General features: G+C 35.9%; 1 protein-coding gene across 1 annotated transcript in view; it reads left to right on the top strand.

Moving 5' to 3' along the window:
- UNC5D (unc-5 netrin receptor D) overlaps positions 1 to 20,826 on the top strand; it is a 683,183-nt gene that overhangs the window by 444,688 nt on the left and 217,669 nt on the right. Inside the window, exon 10 of the mRNA XM_053719375.1 lies at positions 7,763 to 8,140. Coding sequence (XP_053575350.1) covers positions 7,763 to 8,140 — 378 coding nt within the window. The remainder of the gene's footprint in view (positions 1 to 7,762; positions 8,141 to 20,826) is intronic.

Here is a 20,826-nt window from a genome sequence, read left to right as displayed (position 1 = left end):
ACTCTTACATCTGTGCCTTTAAGAATTACCTGTTTCATTTAACTCCACCCTATTTATAGCACACCCAGGCCCTATCTACTTTGCTTAGTATTGATGCATTACAGCCTCTAGATACCTAGTCGTTAGCACTCTCTGAACGCTGTTCTCTACCTAGTGCTAAATTTTGTATTCCGGACTGAGTATCCTGTTTATTTCCTCCTTGCTACCTACACGTAGATTTGTCTTCCTATCATCAAACTCCGCTCATCTCAGTGCCTTAGGATCTCCGTGTCTACCTGCACGCTTCTCACCTCTCAGCTTGGGCTGCAGTTTTTTCTCACACTGCAGCTGAGTTACACTGAAGCCGGGCGCCCCTCCGCCGGAGCGGTGACGTCATCCGCCTGCTGCTCACTCCTCCAGTACACAGCGCTGCAACTTAAGCCAACTCCAGTCTCTCACACCGCATGTAAGTGCCAAACTACCAGACCTAAGCTACCCTCCGTGAATGTTATCACCGGTACTTTAACCAAGTTATAATTTTTGCTTTATTCTCACATGCAATTACGCTAAGTCTCCCTACATGCAAAATCTTCACTATACTTAATACAGTTTCATATCTCTGTATTTTAAGTTTGGCTATCAGTTTATCTCCTCAAGTGCTTTTACTTAGGTCTGTGCTTTCTTATGCTCAATCTGCTGTATTGGATCCAAATAGCACGTAAAGTTTATAATCTGTTATTTTTTAAGTTGCATATTCTGCACTGGGATTAACTGGCAATTACTTTTCACTCCTGCATATATTTGGTGCTCATACAAAGCACAGGTGGCAGACATAGGGTTAAGTAGCCTTAAATCCTTCAACAGTAATTTACAGCTTGGTGATACACGTGTGCTGCTGCTTTCCCTGGTAGCACTGTGCAGTACTCAGTATCTTTTTGCTACACACAAACATCTATTAGTTGATCTCAGCAAATTTTGGTCCTAATCCTGATTAGTTCTTGTCTATGTTTATAGTTATCAGACTAAGGACTCTGACAGGTGGGCATCATACATGGCTCCTTTGCTTTAGAGACAGTGTCAGACAGTCATGCGGTCAGGTGCCAGGCATCCCTCTCATGATTTCCCAGTTACTGATTAGAGAGACAGCACAGCAGTGAGTGACTCCACTGCTCCACACGCCACTGAGCAGTGAGCACAGATAGGCAGGCAGGTTTAGGCTAGCAGCGCAACTTTGCAAGCCCCACGGCACGCCCACAACATTCATAGCGAAATTGGGCAGTGGAGGAGCAAAGTACAAACAAGCAAAAGCAGCCGGGAAAACTATTTGTGGAAATTGCAGCGCTGGCTCAAAAAAATTAAGTGTTCACAACTTCCCCAGTCCCACTAATGTTCACAAATGCTGGCCCCTCTAATAAAAAAATATATGCATCTCTACATTGTATTTCTTTGAATTTCAAAGTGGGTGTCACCCACTGGAGGGTGTCACCCAGGTGCGGCCTGCACCCCCCGCACCCCCTAGTGACGCCACTGATGGGTTGTCTGCTTATTTATATAATTGATGATTACAGAGAGATGCTGCTTTTCTGCAATAACTTAATTACATGACTGACGGCAATGCAACTCCAAACTAGACTGCTAGAACTCTTCCTGTTTCCTGTGTGTCCCTGCCCCTTGAACTCACTTCCTGTAGCAATGATATAATGAAAGTTCATTGCAAACTATACTCAACACACTATACTTCACTACTGGGAATTTTAATGGCTTTTTCTTTTCATTGTCTTCTCATTTCCTTATTGGGTTATATCTCTCTTCCTGTCCTGCCTGTTTTTTTATGCTATTGTTCTTTCTCATGTTTTCATTTGTTTTTATAGCTCATCTTCTCCCCAGTTTTACTTCCCACATACATCACTGTCAGTTTTACACCTTCCCATATGATTTCTTGCCTCAGTTACCTTTTTCATTTACTTTTCTTTCTTCTAAACATATAGAAATTTTGAGACCAGTCTAGCAGAAGCCAGTTTGCATAATATATGTTTGTGCTTCGGATCACTACAGTTTTGCACTTAGGATATAGATGTAACTTAATACTCTCTGTGCAGTGTGTCAAGAGTAACTGTTTAAAAGGAACTTGAAAGTCAAAATGAAAGTTTTAGGATTTATTTAGAGGGCTCCAATTACTATCGGACAGATGGACAATACCACCCCCTACTCGCTTGCAGCCAATCGGCTGCTAGCAGGGGCTGTCAATTATTCTGATCTGATCATACTGGGATGATTTAAATCCCCCTTCTTTTAGGTGACGGACAGGTTAAGGAGCAGCAGCCTTACAATTGCTCTACTTAAAGGTACATTGTACACTAGATTTTTATTTGCATACATGTATTGTAGATGATCCATTTATATAGCCCATCTGGGGGTGTTTTTGTAAAAATGTTTAGTTTTGCTTATTTTTAAATAACATTGGGCTGATTTTCAGACTCCTAATAAAGCACCAAAGTTTTAGATGTATACTGATGTCTACAGACTTCCGATTACTTCTGTTTGTGCAATGAGTCTATTTATATGCAGGAGAGGGTTTGCTCTTAGCCTCTCTCAGTGAGTGTTCCAACCTAACCTCAGCAACAGTGCTAAATTGGGAGCTTCTAAGTAAGTTTTTTAAAAAGGTTTTACATTTAATGTTTATATCAGTATCTGTGCATATTATTCTTTCTAGTAGTGTCTATTACATGCAGTTAAATTAAAATTGGTGTATACTGTCACTTTAAATATCAATTCAGGTGAGCCTGAAATGAAGGACCTCTGAAACAGCAATCACTGCTTGGTAAATGGAGCCCAGTGTGTACAATTTAAAAGAAACCTTTCCAGTTTACTTTATTTTTCAAACATCCCCATTTTTATTGGTATCCTTTGTTGAAACTTATCTTCTTTGAGAGACAATAGCTAAGTAGCCAAGTGAGTGTTCATGTGTCAAGAGCACTATAGGGAAGCAATTTTAACAACAATGTGTTTAGCTATTGTATACCTTGGGGTCTATTTATGATAGTGCGGACGGACATGATATGATGTAGCGTATCATCTCCGCTGCACATCGATAAATGCCAACAGCATACGCTGTCTGCATTTATCATTGCACCAGCAGTTCTTGTGAACTGTTGGTGCAATGCCACCCCCTGCAGATTTGTGACCAAATGACCACTAGCAGGGGGTGTCAATCAACCCAATCGTATTTGATCAGGTGGATTTCTGTCCACCGCTTCAGAGCAGGTGGACAGGTTATGGAGCAGCAGTCTTTAGACCGCTGCTTCATAACTTCTGTTTCCAGCGAGCCTAAAGGCTCGACGGATACACGGGGCATCAAGCTTCATACGGAGCTTGATAAATTGATCCCCTTGTTGGAAATACTGCTGCCATGTAGTTCTCAAGGCATGTGCATAATCCTTATTTTACTTAAATATTTTGTCATGCAAAGGGACTAATATTCAACATTTGATATCAAGAGAAAGGTGTTCTAAGCTTCCCCCTTGAAAAATGACCTGTATAAACAGGAGAGGACTTTATAATAACCTTATTTAAGAATACATTTTGCAGTGAACGCAAACACCCATTGTCTGCTAATTCTTTTTCATTACCTTATTGTTACTTGCTTCTGTCACATCATTTAGCTATTTTGTAGATATGAATTAGTAGTTCCTTGTTAGATGTATTAGGTTTGATTAAAACAAGCTGTTTCCCCTATCATACCATAAACAACACAGCAACAAACACCACATGTAAGGCAAAATGTTAAACTATATAACCATAATACATAATATAGGCTCTTTGTGCTCTGGTTTCCAGTCATTTAGGGTTTGTATGTTAAACATTCTTCTCTGTTACATAATTGATTGGGTGATTAAAGTCAGGTGATCTTCCAGAAAAATGACATGATATTATTGCCACTCCACACCTACCATGTAAAATGCCATGTCATGCTCTTATCTAGTTTACTTAGCCAGCATATCTCTTGATTGCTGTCATTGAATATATATTTTAAGTTTATCAACTTTTTAAGTATAAGTTTTGCAGCTAACCTTAAATCTACCTCAACCCTCTACAACAGAGAGCACCTAGCTCCTAGCTAACCTGCAAGAATATCCATCTTATTTTATCTGTCTCTCCATGCCAGCTGTTTATAGGATTGCAATGCAAGAGAATTATGCATAGGATGCAAAAATACCACTTAGAGATAGAGAACAGTTCACCCTCATTAAGGGAAGAGATGCTTGCTACACACTGTTCTTCAGCAATAGGGAAGAATAAATAAAATATTATGCTTCAGGAAGCCTTGAGGCGAAGGATAAAAATGAAAATAACGCCAGCATTTTCTTCCATAGCTGGTGACTTGAGAAAGCCCAGGAGTACACAACAGTCCTGAGACTATTTAACCCCAGTGTTGCTTACCACTTTACATAAAGGATTACTTAAAAATAGATGACTTTGGCCCAGATTCACAAAGATCCTATATCTGTATGATGTTTAAGTGGTTTGTTTTGCCCTATGAACTGAACATTAATCTTGGCATCCCAAGCATTATCTAGTCTGTCATAAGCAATGGAGTCCAAATATTACTGTCTTCGGGCATATTCTAAATGGTATTTTGTGAGGGACAGAAACATTATATTTTCTCTATGGTTTAAATATTACTTGCTACTCTTTATACTGGTCTTGGGATTTAAAATCCCTCAATGTAAATTTTTAACAGAAGATCTGATCCTTTTCTTCTCTTGTGTAGTTTAACTTTTACAGCAGTTTATTAAAGGGACACTGAACCCAAATGTTTTCTTTCGTGATTCAGATAGAGCATGACTTTTAAGCAACTTTCTAATTTACTCCTATTATCAAATTTTCTTCATTCTCTTGGTATCTTGAGATAATACCAAGACAATGAGTAGGGCTGAGCAAATGTTTCTAAAAATTCAAAAGATTAAAACCAATTTTGATACATTCGTTCGTTCGAATCGAAATTCAAATGTTTATATAACATTCTTTCTAACATTCTATTTTTGAATTTTTCAATAAATTTCTAAAATATTTGTTCGAATAATAGAATGTTTAGCTATGTATTCATTCAATTTCGAAATGTAATATTCAAATTCGAATGTGATATTTGAATTTGAATGTAACATTCAAATTTGAAATAGTATTTCTAGTCTAAAACTGTGTTTAATAAATCTAATATTCGAAATTGAATGCTACATTCAAATTCGAATATAACATTCAAATTCAAAATAGTATTTCTAGTCTAATACTGTGTTTTACAACATGATATATTCGAATTTGACATTCAAATTCGAAATAGTATTTCTAGTCTACAACTGTGTTGTATAAATGTGCAGAAAAGGCTTCTTCCGCATCACTCTCCCATACAGCTTCTCCTTGTGCAAAGTGCGCTGAATTGTTAAACGATGCACAGTGACACCATCTGCAGCAAGATGATGTTATAGGTCTTTGGAGGTGGTCTGTGGGCTGTTTTTGACCGTTCTCACCATCCTTTGCTTTTGCCTCTCCGATATTTTACTTGGCCTGCCACTTCTGGCCTTAACAAAAACTGTGCCTGTGGTCTTCCATTTCCTCACTATGTTCCTCACAGTGGACACTGACAACTTAAATCTCTGTGATAGCTTTTTGTAGCCTTCCCCTAAACCATAATGTTGAACAATCTTTGTTTTCAGGTCATTTGAGAGTTGTTTTGAGGCCCCCATGTTGCCACTCTTCAGTTGAGAGTCAAAGAGAAAAACAACTTGCAATTGGTCACCTTAAATACATTTTCTCATGATTGGATGCTCCTGTCTATGAAGTTCAAGGCTTAATGGGATCATCAAACCAATTGTGTGTTCCAGTTAACCAGTGCTAGGTAGTTACAGGTATTCAAATTAAGAAAATGACAAAGGTGCCCAAATTTATGCACCTGTCTAATTTTGTTTTGATGCATATTGCACATGTTCTGTTAATCCAATAAACCTAATTTCACTACTGAAATATTACTGTGTCCTTCAGTTATTTAATCAAAATGAAATTGCTGATCCAAACACCCAATTAATTATAAATGAAAATCATGGAAATTGTCAGGGGTGCATAAACTTTTGCATACAATTGTGTGTGTGTATATATATATATATATATATATATATATATATATATATATATATATATATCCAAATACAAGCAAAGGAGTTTCCAGCCGTGAGTAGATTAAAACTTGAAGTTTATTGAAATATATTTAAAAGCATATCCAAAACATGGGGGAAATAAAAGGGCATCAGATCAGGTCAGGTCTTACTGTATATATATATATATATATATATATATATATATATATATATATATATATATATATATATATATATATATACTGTATATATATATACTGTATATATATTTAAAAATTGAAAACACAATAAAACATATTAAAGTAATTAAAAAAGCTATTGCATGTTTCAAGGCAGGCACATACATATTTACGTGAATAAACACATACATATATACACATGTATACACACACACACACACACACACACACATATATATATATATACACATACACCCTTAGCAGAAGCTGAGCCAGTAGCCATCTAGGAGAATGAGGAGCAGTTTCTCTGTGACTGTGAGTCATCCTTCACCCTTGGTTAGTCTGCACCAGCCAGAGGATATGCACTGCTTTTGTTTCTGTACAGCAACACTGTGGAGGTCATCTTGAAAATCTTGATACAATATTGTAACTTTAAATCCATACACTTTCTTTAAACTATGATCCCTATTTTTAAGGGTACACACAGAAAGTCCAGAATTGATTCAGGTTGTATCTTTTATCTTTTAAAGTATACTTTAAATGAACATGAAACCCAAACATTTTCTTTCATTATTCAGATAGAGCATTCATTTTTAAACTTTCCAATTAACTTATATTATCAATTTTGCTTCATTCTCTTGGTATCCTTTGTTGAAGTTGGAGCAATGTGCCACTGGGAGCTAGCTGAACACATTGCTAATCCACTGCAAAGAGGCATACAGTATTATGTGTTGCCACCAATCAGCAGTTAGCTCCCAGCTTTTAAACCTACTGAGGTATGCTTTTCATCAAAGGATATCAAAAGAACTAAGCAAAACTCAATTTTTTTCTTTCATGATTCAGATAGAGAATACAGTTTTAAACAACTTTCCAATTTACTTCAATTATTTAATTTGCTTCCTTCTCTTGTTATCGTTTGCTGAAATGTTTATCTAGGCAAGTTCATGAGCAGCAGAGAAACTAGGTTCTAGCTATTGATTGGTGACTGCATATATATATACATATTGAATGTGATTGGCTCACCCATGTGTCCAGTTAGAAACTAGTAGTGCATTGCTGCTCCTTTAACAAATAATACCAAGAGAATGAAACAGATTAGATAATAGAAGTAAACTAGAAAGTTGTTTAAAATTGTATTCTCTATCTGAATCATGAAAGAAAAAAATTGGGTTTCATGTACCTTTAACTCATCCGCCACCACTGAGGCGGCGGATAGCAGTCAGCCCGGTCGGATATGATTGGGTTGATTAACACACCCTGCTAGCGACCAATTGGCCATGAATCTGCAGGGGGTGGCATTGCACAAGCAGTTCACTAGAAATGCTTGTGCAATGATAAATGCCCCTTAGCCTTTTCTAACAATTATAACTACAAACCTAAATAATTTGTATCCTCATTAGAATAATATTCTAAATATATTTGTGCAACACTTAGCATCTATGTATCTTTCTGCAGGTAACTCCCTTCTTCTGAACTCATCTCTTCAACCTGACTTAACTGTGAGCAGAACCTACAGTGGTCCAATCTGCTTCCAGGACCCAATGGACAAAGAGCTAATGACAGAGTCCTCCATATTTAACCCATTAACAGACATCAAGGTTAAGGTCCAGAGTTCATTTATGGTTTCCCTTGGAGTGACAGAGAGACCAGAATTCCATGGAAAAACTTTGTCTGGGACATTTCCTCATGGGAACAACAGGTGCTTTGGTACTTTACATGGAAGAAACAAAACCCCATACATCCAGAACCTTTCTTCTATTTCATCCAAGCCAGAGATGAGAGTAAGTGGATTCTTTGGTCACCAAGGAGGACGACTGGTGATGCCAAATGCAGGTATATATTTTCTAAATGTTTAATGCACGTAATATATATTTTTATTGGGTATTTTGTATTTACAAATACTGTTACAACAATAATTATTGTAGGTCTGCAACAAATATTCAATATACATATCAGACTTTCCTCTGCTGCAGATATGGAAATCAGTTCCATTGCCTATGGTTATTTGTAGAGATTGGTGAATGTCTGGAAACTAATACTTGAATTATGTTATTTTTGACTTTCTAGCATTTAATGCTCCAGCTGAACAAATGTTAATTTTGCTTCTTTAAATATTTGAAAAAAAATATTAAAAATACCAAAAATTAACATTAGAATTTTGACTTTCATAAATTGACATTATAAGAATCAACATTCCATTTAAATGTTACATGTATACAGTCTTTAAATTGCAACAAGAGATTATAATTATTATTATTATTATTATTATTATTATCATAAGTTATTTGTAGAGCACCAACAGATTCCACAGCAGTAAAAGGCCCCCAGATCAGATTTAGAGATATTTTTTTTAAGTTCATAAACATAAACAGCATTGAAAGCATAGCATGGGACAGGAATACATTAATTATTCATAAACAGAATCATTAGACATTGGGGGTGCTGTGTATATGTATTTTAATACATATTCAATATCAATATATCAGGGAAACCTTGCAAAATATTTGTAAACCAGGAATAGATTAAATAAATAAAATAAAAGGTTACGGGATAATTCTGCATTATTGATAGGAGAAAGAATTAATACTGTGACTTCTGTCATTTCATCCAAGATGCATAATTAAAAAACAAAGTTATTCAGTTAGTTCTGAATTAAGTTTTCTGAATGTCTTGTTACTTTTTTACATGCTCAGAGATTAAAGGGACAGTCTACTTGAAAAATGTTACTGTTTAAAAATATAGATAATCCCTTAAATTACCCATTCCCCAATTTTGCATAAGTAATACGGTTATATTAATATGTTTTTTACCTCTGTTATTACCTTGTATCTAAGCCTCTGTGGGCTGCCCCCTTATCTAATTTCTTTTGACAGACATGCATTTTAGCCAATCAGTCCTGACTCATAAACGACTCTGAAGGGATTGAGCACAAGGTTATCTATATGGCACACAAATTAACTAGCACTGTCTAACTGTGAAAAACTGTCAAATTGCAGTGAGATAAGAAACGGGCTTTCAAGGGCTTAGAAATTAGCATGTGAGCCTAGGTTTAACTTTCAACAAAGAACTCCAAGAGAACAAAGCAAATTTAATGATAAAAGTAAATTAGAAATATGTTTAAAATTGCATGCCCTATCTGAATCGTGACAGTTTAATTTTGACTTAATTGTACCTTTAAGTTACAGCATGAAAAGTGAGATAACTGTTTTCTGACTCAAACTACCAGCAATGAGGGGAATCATCATATTTAAAAAAAGTTATTATTTACATCAGATTTTTTGATATGTTGTTGCCTTTCTGCTAAGTTGAAAGAGTGGTACACAATGAAACAATAACATAAAGTTCCTTCACCACCAATTCTGCAACCAACTATAAAAATCCTGTCTTTTAAAGGCAGAAAAAGCACAGGTTTAATAGTTCTTTACATTTAGTTTCTGCCTCAAAATCAGATTTTTTTTAATGTAGGGTTCTCTACCTGTGTTCCTAAAAATTATATTTATCTGAGCATTGGAGACATTTGTGTTAATGTTTTAATTAGCAGGATTTTGTAGCTTGTGTGATATATATATATATATATATATATATATATATATATATATATATATATATACATACTACTATATATATATATATATATATATATATATATACACACAATACACACACAGTATATATTATATTAGAGATGTGTATTTGTTTTGTTACGAATGTGACAAAACAAATATCTGAATGTATGCACCAATGAAAATGAAAGAAAACAAATAAGTAGTGATGAAGTTTGTCAGTATTAATTGGTTTAATTTAAGGTTTTTTTGAGTTTTAATGCTTACCTTTTGTGCGGTGAAGAGCATGCTAACTCAGTCCTCATCTTGCCAGAGCCCCGGCCATGCTAACAGGAGGCTTAGAGAGGTTGGCCACCAGGACCTGAACTAAAATTAGTGCTATTAGCACAACTGGGGCTCTGGCAAGAAAAGGATCAGGTTAGCTCCTGTAGATTTGAACATTTGTTTTAATGAAAAAAAAACTTAAAATTCAGGATTAATTTATTTTTTAAACTAAACAATTATAGAATAGTACAGCAATGAATGTTCATGGAAAACAATTTCCCTGAATATTCTTTACAAAAATTTCATTTTAAAATGAAAATTTCTTGGCTGCACAAGTCAAGAAGGGTTAGTCGATCCAGCTCGCTAAGTCCAAAGACTTTACTATTTTTCTTTCCAGGACACAGCATGCTGTATGACTCACTTTTCCATTTTTGTTGTTTATGATTGGGAGACCTCACCTAGGCAGTTGGTTGTATATCTTGCATCTTTCTCCATACGTAAGTTTCCTGTCATGAGTAGGATATTTTTAGTGTGCCTATTATCTAGCGGTTCCAATTTCTATCTTCTGGGAAACAAGCTTTCCTTTGGGAATGACTTCCATAGTAACCACTAGTTTGTGGGTCTCACAATTTCTTGTTTTCCAAAATTTTAAGATAAAATTAGACATATCATTATTTAAAAATATAATTCATATATTTTCTTTCAATAAAGGGGGAAAAACAAACTTTAATTTTCAGTACAACAGATCTGCCTTAATTTCATACAACAGTATTGTGTCTTGCACAGTGTCACAGCTCTGATATGGCTTTGCCCACATCAATGCTGTGGGTAACGTTAAAAGGACATTAAACCCAAATTTTTTAATTCATGATTCAGATAGAGAATACCATTTTAAACAACTTTCTAATTTACTTCTATTATCTAATTTGCTTCATTATCTTTATATTTTTTCCTGAAAAGCATATCTAGATAGGCTCAGTAGCTTCTGATTGGTGGCTGCACATAGATGCCTCATGTGATTGGCTCACCAATGTGCATTGCTATTTCTTTAACAAAGGGTATCTAAAGATTGCAGCAAATTAGATAATAGAAGTAAATTGGAATGTTGTTTAAAATTGTATTCTCAATCTGAATTGTGAAAGAACAATTTTGGGTTTAATGGCCCTTTAATAACAGATGTCCAAGCTTCCTATAAGACATTTGATGCAAGAGAAGGATCAAACTTATACAAGGGGCTATATCCATTCCTAATCTTACCCTAGCACTAACAACAACCCTAGACCTAATACTAGTTATAAACCTTACCATAAGCCAGTTTCTTACCTTATAATTAACCATAGCACTATCTCTAACCATATTACTAACCCTAGCCTTAACCCTAAACCTAATCCTAACCTTAGTAGTAACCATAGACACAATGTTGCCACTTGTTTGGCTTGAGATGGGTAACTAGAGGCTTGAGATCTTATCCTATTATGCTGTGGGCATGATTATTTCACAGCTAGAATTGTATCTTCATAATAGTATTATTCTTACTGCTTCAGACTGTTTATTAAAAAAAATATATCTATTTGTTTTAGTCAGGTTGCATTGACTTCATCTGATCAGAGATAAAATATTTTTATTCAGAAACAAATTAAATAGAAAGAATTAAATAGTTATAATGATAGGAGAAAAATATCCAAGTGTTTCAGAAAACAATTTATTTTATGAATACCTTAGAATCAGTACCTCAGTCTTACTAGCTTTGTCATGGACATGGTCAGGTGGTCTTGATGTGTGGTTATGGAACCCTCAGCTTCACAGAGTGATCATTTATAGGAAATGTATGGCTGTGGGAGGGACCGTGGCCATAAAATTCAAACTGGGATTATCCTGGATAGTTCAGGATAATTGGAATTTCAAGTGCCACACGTATGTACACACGCAGAAATAAGGGTGTTTGAGAGTTTTATACATTAATTTTAAACAATAAATGTAAGCCATGTTAGCATTTTTCAGGTTTTTTGTATGATAATCCAGTTTAAATTTAACAAGTAGATGCAACAACAACAAGAAAAAATAATAATATGGATTTTAATGTTGCTACTAGTAAAATAAAGTAAAACATAAACTTGTTACTAATAACACATTTGCTTTGTTCTGTTGGTTTCATTTGTTGAAGAGCAAACCTAGGTAAACTCAGAGCGGCAATGCACTACTGGGAGCTAGCAGAACATATCAGTTTAACCAATGGCAAGATGCATATTTGCGCATCCACCAATCACCAGCTAGCTCCCAGGTGTCCATTATTGGTCCTGAGCCTACCTAGGCAATTTCTTCAACAAATAACATCCTCTGTTTGAATCATTAATTAATAACCCCAAAATGTATGCTTACCTGATAAAGGGCCATATTACGAATGAAACAATAAGGGGTTTATTGGATGTTTGCATGCGTCAGGTTTCGTATTACAAGTTGAAAGTAAACATGATCACTTGAGCGCAATCAGGATTTACACTAGAATGATTACCGCATCCTCAGAGCTCTGGTTAACTGTTTCGCAAACAAAAATGTGTCACAAAACACATCAAAAATACATTACAAAGTACTCTATCTGCTAAAAACTATTTTTTTTAAAAAAATTGCATAAAAAAGTTATAAGGGCTAAAAGATATGAGGTCTCGTGTTAGAAAAAAAAAGTCAGGCAAAGTGCTTGAAATTGAGGTACACACATATATATATATATATATATATATATATATATATATATATATATATATATATATATCCATATCTAAAGATGTATATATATATATATATATATATATATATATATGTATATATATATATATATATGTTTGTACATTTGTATTAATGTATTTATATGTATATATATATATATATATATATATATATATATATATATATATATATAGTCCCATCACAAAAAAGGCACTCGCTGGTCTTGTAAAATAAGACGTAGCGTTTATTATATCAATAAAAGAGACATAACGTTTCGGTGTTTACCTAACACCTTTGTCAAATGCCAGAACATCGGTTCTATAATCAGAACCTAAAAACATATAACCCAAACCACTTTCATCCGCTTTGTATACTTAAAAAACCCAATTATTCCATAAAACCTTGTTGTGATGACATCATCACGTATCAACATTAACGTGATGTGTCACCACCAATCAGATCATGTCAGGTAGCCATGGCAACAAATAAACAAAGCGCCATGGATAACCTGATTTGGTGATCAGTGAAAGAAGACTACATCACAAACAACCTCAGTATCTATTCTCAGTTTTTTATCGAGGATAGACTATAACAATTTTTTTATCAGACATAATAGCAAGTGTCAGATGACATTGGACTTCTACGGGTCATTACCCAGACGGCTCACTTATATATGTGTGTGCATTTGAGCCCTTCTTAGATTCTTGCACCTGGGCACTGTGGTTTCTAGTTACGCCTCTGTGTGTATATATATATATATATATTTAGTATTAAAAAACAATTATATATATATGAAATATTTATTTATGAATAAATAGAATATTTTCTGCTATGTGAAAAACATTGGGTGTTTTTTTCGCCATTGACTTCTATGGGGGAATACATGAATGTGCACTCAATATTCTATCTTCGGCTTTTTGCGCTCATCGGGATAGTGCTCAAGAGAAAGTAGTTTACTTTCAACTCATAATTTGAGCGGAACCCGAAGCATGCAAAACGCTTATTTCTAGCTCAGTTCACGCTCGAGCTGGAGCGTTAAATAGTGCTCCATTTGTAATCTGGCCCAAATTGTACTAATGTACACACCTTCTCTCACCCTGTCAAAACATACATAAACATACACCTTTGACCTCTTCAAAGTTCCACCCCTTTGTCATATACCATATCTCTTTAATTCTGACACAAAATCTTTGTTTCTTAAGTATTAAATCTAAATATAACGTAAATAATTTATTTTCATATAATTCTCATGTGTTTTGTTATGCAAACTAGCAAGTGATATTAATTTACAGTGAGTATTGAAATAATCACCCCCCTTGAAAATAATCACATTTTGTTGCTTTGCAGCCTGAAATAAAGACAGACACAGTTTTTGTTTATTTAATTGTAATTACTAAGTGCAACTTATAACATCCAAGTGAAAGATGCCAACATCTCAGGCAAAAATAAAGACAATTCAAAAACAGAATCACTGAGTTTGAAAAGGATCACCCCCTCCTAAAATTACTTGTAAACTCAATCAGGTGTAGCTAATTACCTTCTCAATGGCACACACAACGTCATTTGACCATCAACTGTGAACAGCTGTGGGCTTATTGATTAGCTCAGCAGTAAAAGAGCTTTCCTGGAGCATCTCAGTCCCTGGTAGTGCAACTGAAGCAAACGATCAATTATTGGTGGCAAGGCACTGTCAAAGATCTCCGGGATAATGTTGTGGACAGGCACAAGTCAGAAAATAGATAGAAGAAAATATCAAAGGCTTTATCAATGTTTGGAGCACAGTGAAGTCTATTATTAAGAAGTGGAAGGTATTTGGTACAACACAGACCCTCTCTGGATCAGGACGTTGCTCCAAACTGGATGAAGGAGCCAGGAGGAAACTGGTCAGATAGGCTACCAAGAGGCCCACAGCAACTCTGAAGCAGTTGCAGAATTTTTTTATAAAGAGTAGTCATTGTGTGCATGTGACAGCAATATTATGAATTCTCCACAAATGTAGCTATTATAGGAGGGTTACAAGAACAAAGCCACTCCTCAAGAAAGGCCACATGTAGTCATGACTGAGCTTTGCCATAACACACCTAGGAGATTCTGAGGCCACATCGAAAAAGGTGTTATGTCAGATGAGACTAAAATTGAGTTATTTCACCTTAACACCAAACAATATGTCTGGAAGAAATCCAATATAGCTCACCATCCAATTAACACCATACCTACAGTAAAGCATGGATGTGGTAATATCCTGTTATGGGGGTGTTTCTCTGCAGCAGGCACTGGAGCACTTGTTAGGATAGAAGGAATAATGGATGGGGCAAAATACCATCAAATTCTAGAGGAAAATATGCTGCTGTCTGCTAGAAGTTGTCAATGGGATGAAGGTTTACCTTCCAACATGACAATGACCCAAAGCACACAGCAAAAATGACCACACAGTGGTTGAAGGAGAAAAAGGTGAATGTCCTTGCATGACCTATTCAGAGCCCATACTTAAACCCCATTGAATATCTGTTGCATGACTTGAAAACTGCAGTCCACAAACGGCCACCATCAAATGTAACGGAACTGGAGCAGTTCTGCAAAGAAGAGTGGGCAAATATTGTACAGTCTAGATGTACAAAGTTACTAGAGACATATCCCAACAGACTAAAGGCTGTAATTAAAGCAAAAGGTGGTTCAACAAAATACTGACACAAGGGGGTGATTCTTTTTACAACTCAGTTATTCTGTTTTTGAATTGTCTTTATTTTTGCCTGACATGTTGGTGTTATATCTTTAACTTTGATGTTATAAGTTGCACTGAGCAATTACAACTGGATAAACAAAAACTGTGTCTGTCTTTATTTTAGGCTGCAAAGTAATAAAATGTGATTATTTTCAAGGGGGGGGAGGGTGATTCTTTTCAATACCCACTGTACTTGAGGTCTTAAAAAATGCTAAATTTTGAAGCAGTGTTTTGGACTGTGCTTGAGCACAACACTTAACTATTTGCACACAAGAGCCAAAGTAAAGTAATGTTTAAATTAAGGACAATTGACAAATCTGATCGATATTCTTTCAATATAACCATATTAAAGAGAAACATATAACATGTAATAATTTTTAAACATGGGATGCTGTTTATAATTTTAATTGAAGTCTTCAAACTATAATGGGTTACAGTTTGTCAGAATGACCTAAATACATTGCTAGTTTCCACATTATAAAACTAATGAATACGACATTAAGAAAACTGAGACATCACTTTGCTTCAATTAAAACTAGTTATACGCTCACAGAGTAATAACTCAGAACCAAATGAGTATGTGTCACTCTATCGCAGAATGCCAAGAAGAAATACATTTTCAGACCACAAATTTACCTTTTCAGGAAAGATCTATTATGTTATATAGGAGGTGTATTCAATTACAAGTTCTGCTTTTCTGAATATTGAATAAATTGTGTGCTTATACATTACTGGAAGCACAAGGTAACCCTTCCCTCCATCTTATGATAGGTAATGTCATGTGTTATACGACAGTTAATGCAATATTTCTGGAAATATACTCACAGTGAGACTACAGGGAAAATAAAAAGAAACCTACTGGCAGATTGAAGTGCTCCAGCTGTGGTCACCGGTGAGATTGTTTGCTGACAACTTGACACACAGCTAGATGTAATAATTTATTTATAGAAATGAACAGTAATCAGCTCTGAAGTTTATATTCATATACTGCATACCTATATTAAAAAAATGACTGAAACACTATTCTATAGAACAAAATGTTATCCGTCTCTCAGGGGAAATATGTAGTGTAATCTCAGAGGAGGATCTGCACAGTCTCTATTGGTTACTAACACACAAGTATAATGCACATGTGCATACAAAGATAGAAGTGCTCTACCAGGAACAAACAACAGCTCCGTAGATTGTTTTATGGCAAGTTACCACCTAGGAGCAGCCTCTTTAAGCTCAGTTGTGCTTTTCACTGAGGAAAATTTTACTGAAGTATATCAGTCTGATCTGGCCTAATAAGGTCAGTTCATCCATAAAAATACCAGGTAATTCTCCTCTGAACAAGGATCATGGCAACCCCAGATAATTGTTTCAGTCTTCTGTGGGGCTCTTCGGTGAGGTGCAGCCATATTCCTCTAAGCACACTGGGCAAAGAGTCCATGTCTGGTTCCCCTATCACCCATAGCACAACTGAGCTAAAAGAGGCTGCTAGTAGGTAGTAACTCGCAATCGAATAATGCATTTGTATTATGATTCTAGGGAGGTCTGTCTAAGGATGATGAGGGAAACCAGATGTGGACTCCTCGCCCAGTGTGCTTAGAGGAATATGGCTGCACCTCACTGACGAGGCTAAAACAATTGTCTGTGTTGCCATGTTCCTTCTTCATGGGAGAATTTCCTGGTATTTTGGGGCTGGACTGACCTTACTCGGCGGGATCAGACTAATATACTTCAGGAAGTTTTCCTCTGTTAAACTGGGCTAAAAGTGGCTGCTCCTAGATAGTAACTCACCATAGAACAAGCTACTGAGCTATTGTTCATTCCTGGTAGAGCTTTTATTTGTATGCATTTGTATAATGCACATATACTGCCCTTATATTCAGGTAAATACAGTATCCCACAAAAGTGGGTACACCCCTCACATTTTTGTAAATATTTTATTATACCTTTTCATGTGACAACCCTGAAGAAAGACACATTACTACAATGTATAACAGTGTACATTTGCTGTCCCCTTTAAAATAATTCAACACACAGCCATTCATGTCTAAACCATTGGCAACAAAAGTGAGTACACCCCTAAGTGGAAATGTCCAAATTGGGTCTAATTAGCCATTTTCCCTTCCCAGTGTAATGTGACTCGTTAGTGTTACAAGGTCTCAGGTGTGAATAAGGAGCAGGTGTGTCAAATTTGGTGTTATCGCTCTCACACTCTCTCATTCTGGTCACTGGAAGTTCAACCTGGCACCTCATGGCAAATAACTCTCTGAGGATTTGAAAAAAAGAATTGTTGCTCTACATAAAGATGACCTAGGCTATAAGAAGATTGCCAAGACCCTGAAACTGAGCTGCAACATGGTGGGCAAGACCATACAGCGGTTTCACAGGACAGGTTCCAAGTTGAGTGCACATGCTCACCGTCATATCCAGAGGTTGTCTTTGGGAAATAGAGGTATGAGTGCTTCCAGCATTGTTGCAGAGGTTGAAGGGGTGGGGGGTCAGTCTGTCAGTGCTCAGACCATATACGGAACACTGCATTAAATTGGTCTGCATGACTGTCGTCCCAGAAGGAAGCCTCTTCTAAAGAAGATGCACAAGAAAGCCTGAAAACAGTTTGCAGGCAGTAGACAAGCAGACTAAGGACATGGATTACTGGAACCATGTCCTGTGGTCTGATGAGACCAAGATAAACTTATTTGGTTCAGATGGTGTCAAGCGTGTGTTGGGGCAACCAGGTGAGGAGTACAAAGACAAGTTTGTCTTGCCTACAGTCAAGCATGGTGGTGGGAGTGTCATGGTCTGGGCCTGAAGTGCTGCTGGCACTGGGGAGCTACAGTTCATTGAGGGAACCATGAATGCCAACATGTACTGTGACATACTGAAGCAGAGCATGAACCCCTACCTTCTGAGACTGGGCCATAGGGCTGTATTCCAACATGATAACAACCCCAAATACACCTCCAAGACGACCACTGCCTTGCTAAAGAAGCTGAGGGTAAAGGTGATGGACTGGCCAAGAATGTCTCCAGACCTAAACCCTATTGAGCATCTGTGGGGCATCCTCAAACACAAAGTGGGGGAGCGCAAGGTCTCTAACATCCACCAGCTCTGTGATGTTGTCATGGTAACCTGTGAAGATCTTGTGAACTCCAAACCCAAAAGGGTTAATACATTGCTGGAAAATAATGGTGGCCACACAAAATATTGACACTTTGGGCCCAATTTGGATATTTTCACTTAGGGGTGTACTCACTTTTGTTGCCAACGGTTTAGACATTAATGGCTGTGTGTTGAGTTATTTTGAGGGGACAGCAAATTTACACTGTTATACAGGCTGCACACTCACTACTTTACATTGTGAAGTGTAATTTCTTCAGTATTGTCAAATGGAAAGATATAATAAAATATTTACATATATACAGTATATAAATATATATTTAATATATATATATATATATATATACACACATGTACAGTAAAAATACAGTAAAATACATATAAACTAAACACCAAAGATTCATAAGTATATATATATATATATAAAATAGAAAGTAGGGAGAAAGTAATAATGTAAAACTTCGATAAGAAGTTAAATTGCCAAAAAAAAGCATTTAAGTGAGACTGCAAATAATCATAAAATATTACGAAAAAATTGCAGTGCAGACCCTCTATATGTTATAAAAATATATGAAAAAGAGAGATCAATAAAGTAAGGGGTTTAAGCACTCTTATAAATTTACCAAGCAACTGAATATCTAGATACTAGCACACGCAGCACCAGAGAAACAACCATTGACAAACAGTTATATTACAGAGTGTTATTTATTTGGCCCAAAACAAACCAGTCTGTGGCAAACACCTTATAAAAGAGATATATGCATATGATGAAGAAAATAACCTATGTAACAGAAGGTTGTTAGACAATGAAGTAAGGAGATGATATACATAAAAAAATTGCAATGTTTGTCAGTCAAAATTCTTAAAACAGGTTGAAACCAGAATGTGCTGACTTTAAATATTTCTCAAACATGATCATACTGTCCAACCATACAAACTTATGATAAGTTGAAAAAGGCTACGAGGTAAAGACGTCCTCATAAGCCTTATATAGGTTACAAATGTTCCTTTATAACATATGACAGAGTATCCATTAGAGCTGTTTGCAACAAAACTGCATTTGGGTGTACCTCAAGCTGTTACACTGTAGGCCATATGTGAATGAGCAGAAAGTTCCCCCGCAAAGAGATTCAGGCCATGAAGACGTTAAACAGGCATATGACTTCACACAGTTACCTGTCGGCTTTCTTTTATGTGCAGATCCTTGTGTGATTGTTTTTCCAAGGCAATACACAGTACCTTAATAGGCAGTTCTGCCTTGGTGTGAGTATCTCCAAATTAAACTCTCTTTGAGAGTGCGTCACGGGATCCAATCTTAGTAGTGGTCTTAAAAACCAGGTACAACCAAACACCGGGTCTTTAGAAAAACAGCGAGGTACAAGTTCACTCTGTGTTTCAAAGTCGATGCACGTTTCGCCCCATAATGCAAAGCGAAAGTTTGGGCTTCGTCAGGACTATGTCGCTTTATAAGGGAATATGTTCTATGTATTTTAATATATATATACTGTATATCTTTATCTATTTATTATCATCTATATGTATATTAGTATAGATATATATTTTACCAAAAAACATCATATATATGAATAGATATATGTATTTTTAAATAAATAGAACATATTATTTTATGTGAAGAACAATGGAGTGTGAAATATTAATATTTCATGTCAGGTTAGCTCACTTGGTTAAACACGATCATGTTTGCGCAAATGGTTGGGTGTTTTTTCCACTTTTCGTGCTCCATAGAAGTCTATGGAAGAATACGTTGACGTCGGTATCTGACATGCACAAAAGCCATGGGAGCGATAAATAGCGCTCCACTTGTAATCTAGCCCATAGTTGTGAACATGTTTTTTTCTCAGATCAGTGTTAAATATTGTATTAATTAATTCAACTTTTTAGGTTATGACCCATTAAATTATTAATATAAATAGCCATAGGCACAGAGTCAGATAGATATAGAAATTTTAAAAAAATATAATACTACCAAGCTTGAATTGGCAGTTAGAAAAGCTTTGTAGTTTTTTCTCTATTTTTGCTGAATCATAATAAACAGAAAGTGATTATAAGAACAGGTCATCGTGTTATACCGCTCGGCAGAATATACCACTGCCTGGCAATTATAGGCACATTAGCAA

Source organism: Bombina bombina, chromosome 6 (genome assembly GCF_027579735.1).
Source record: "Bombina bombina isolate aBomBom1 chromosome 6, aBomBom1.pri, whole genome shotgun sequence".
Classification (NCBI taxonomy): Eukaryota; Metazoa; Chordata; class Amphibia; order Anura; family Bombinatoridae; genus Bombina; species Bombina bombina.
This window is presented reverse-complemented; position numbering and strand designations above follow the sequence as displayed.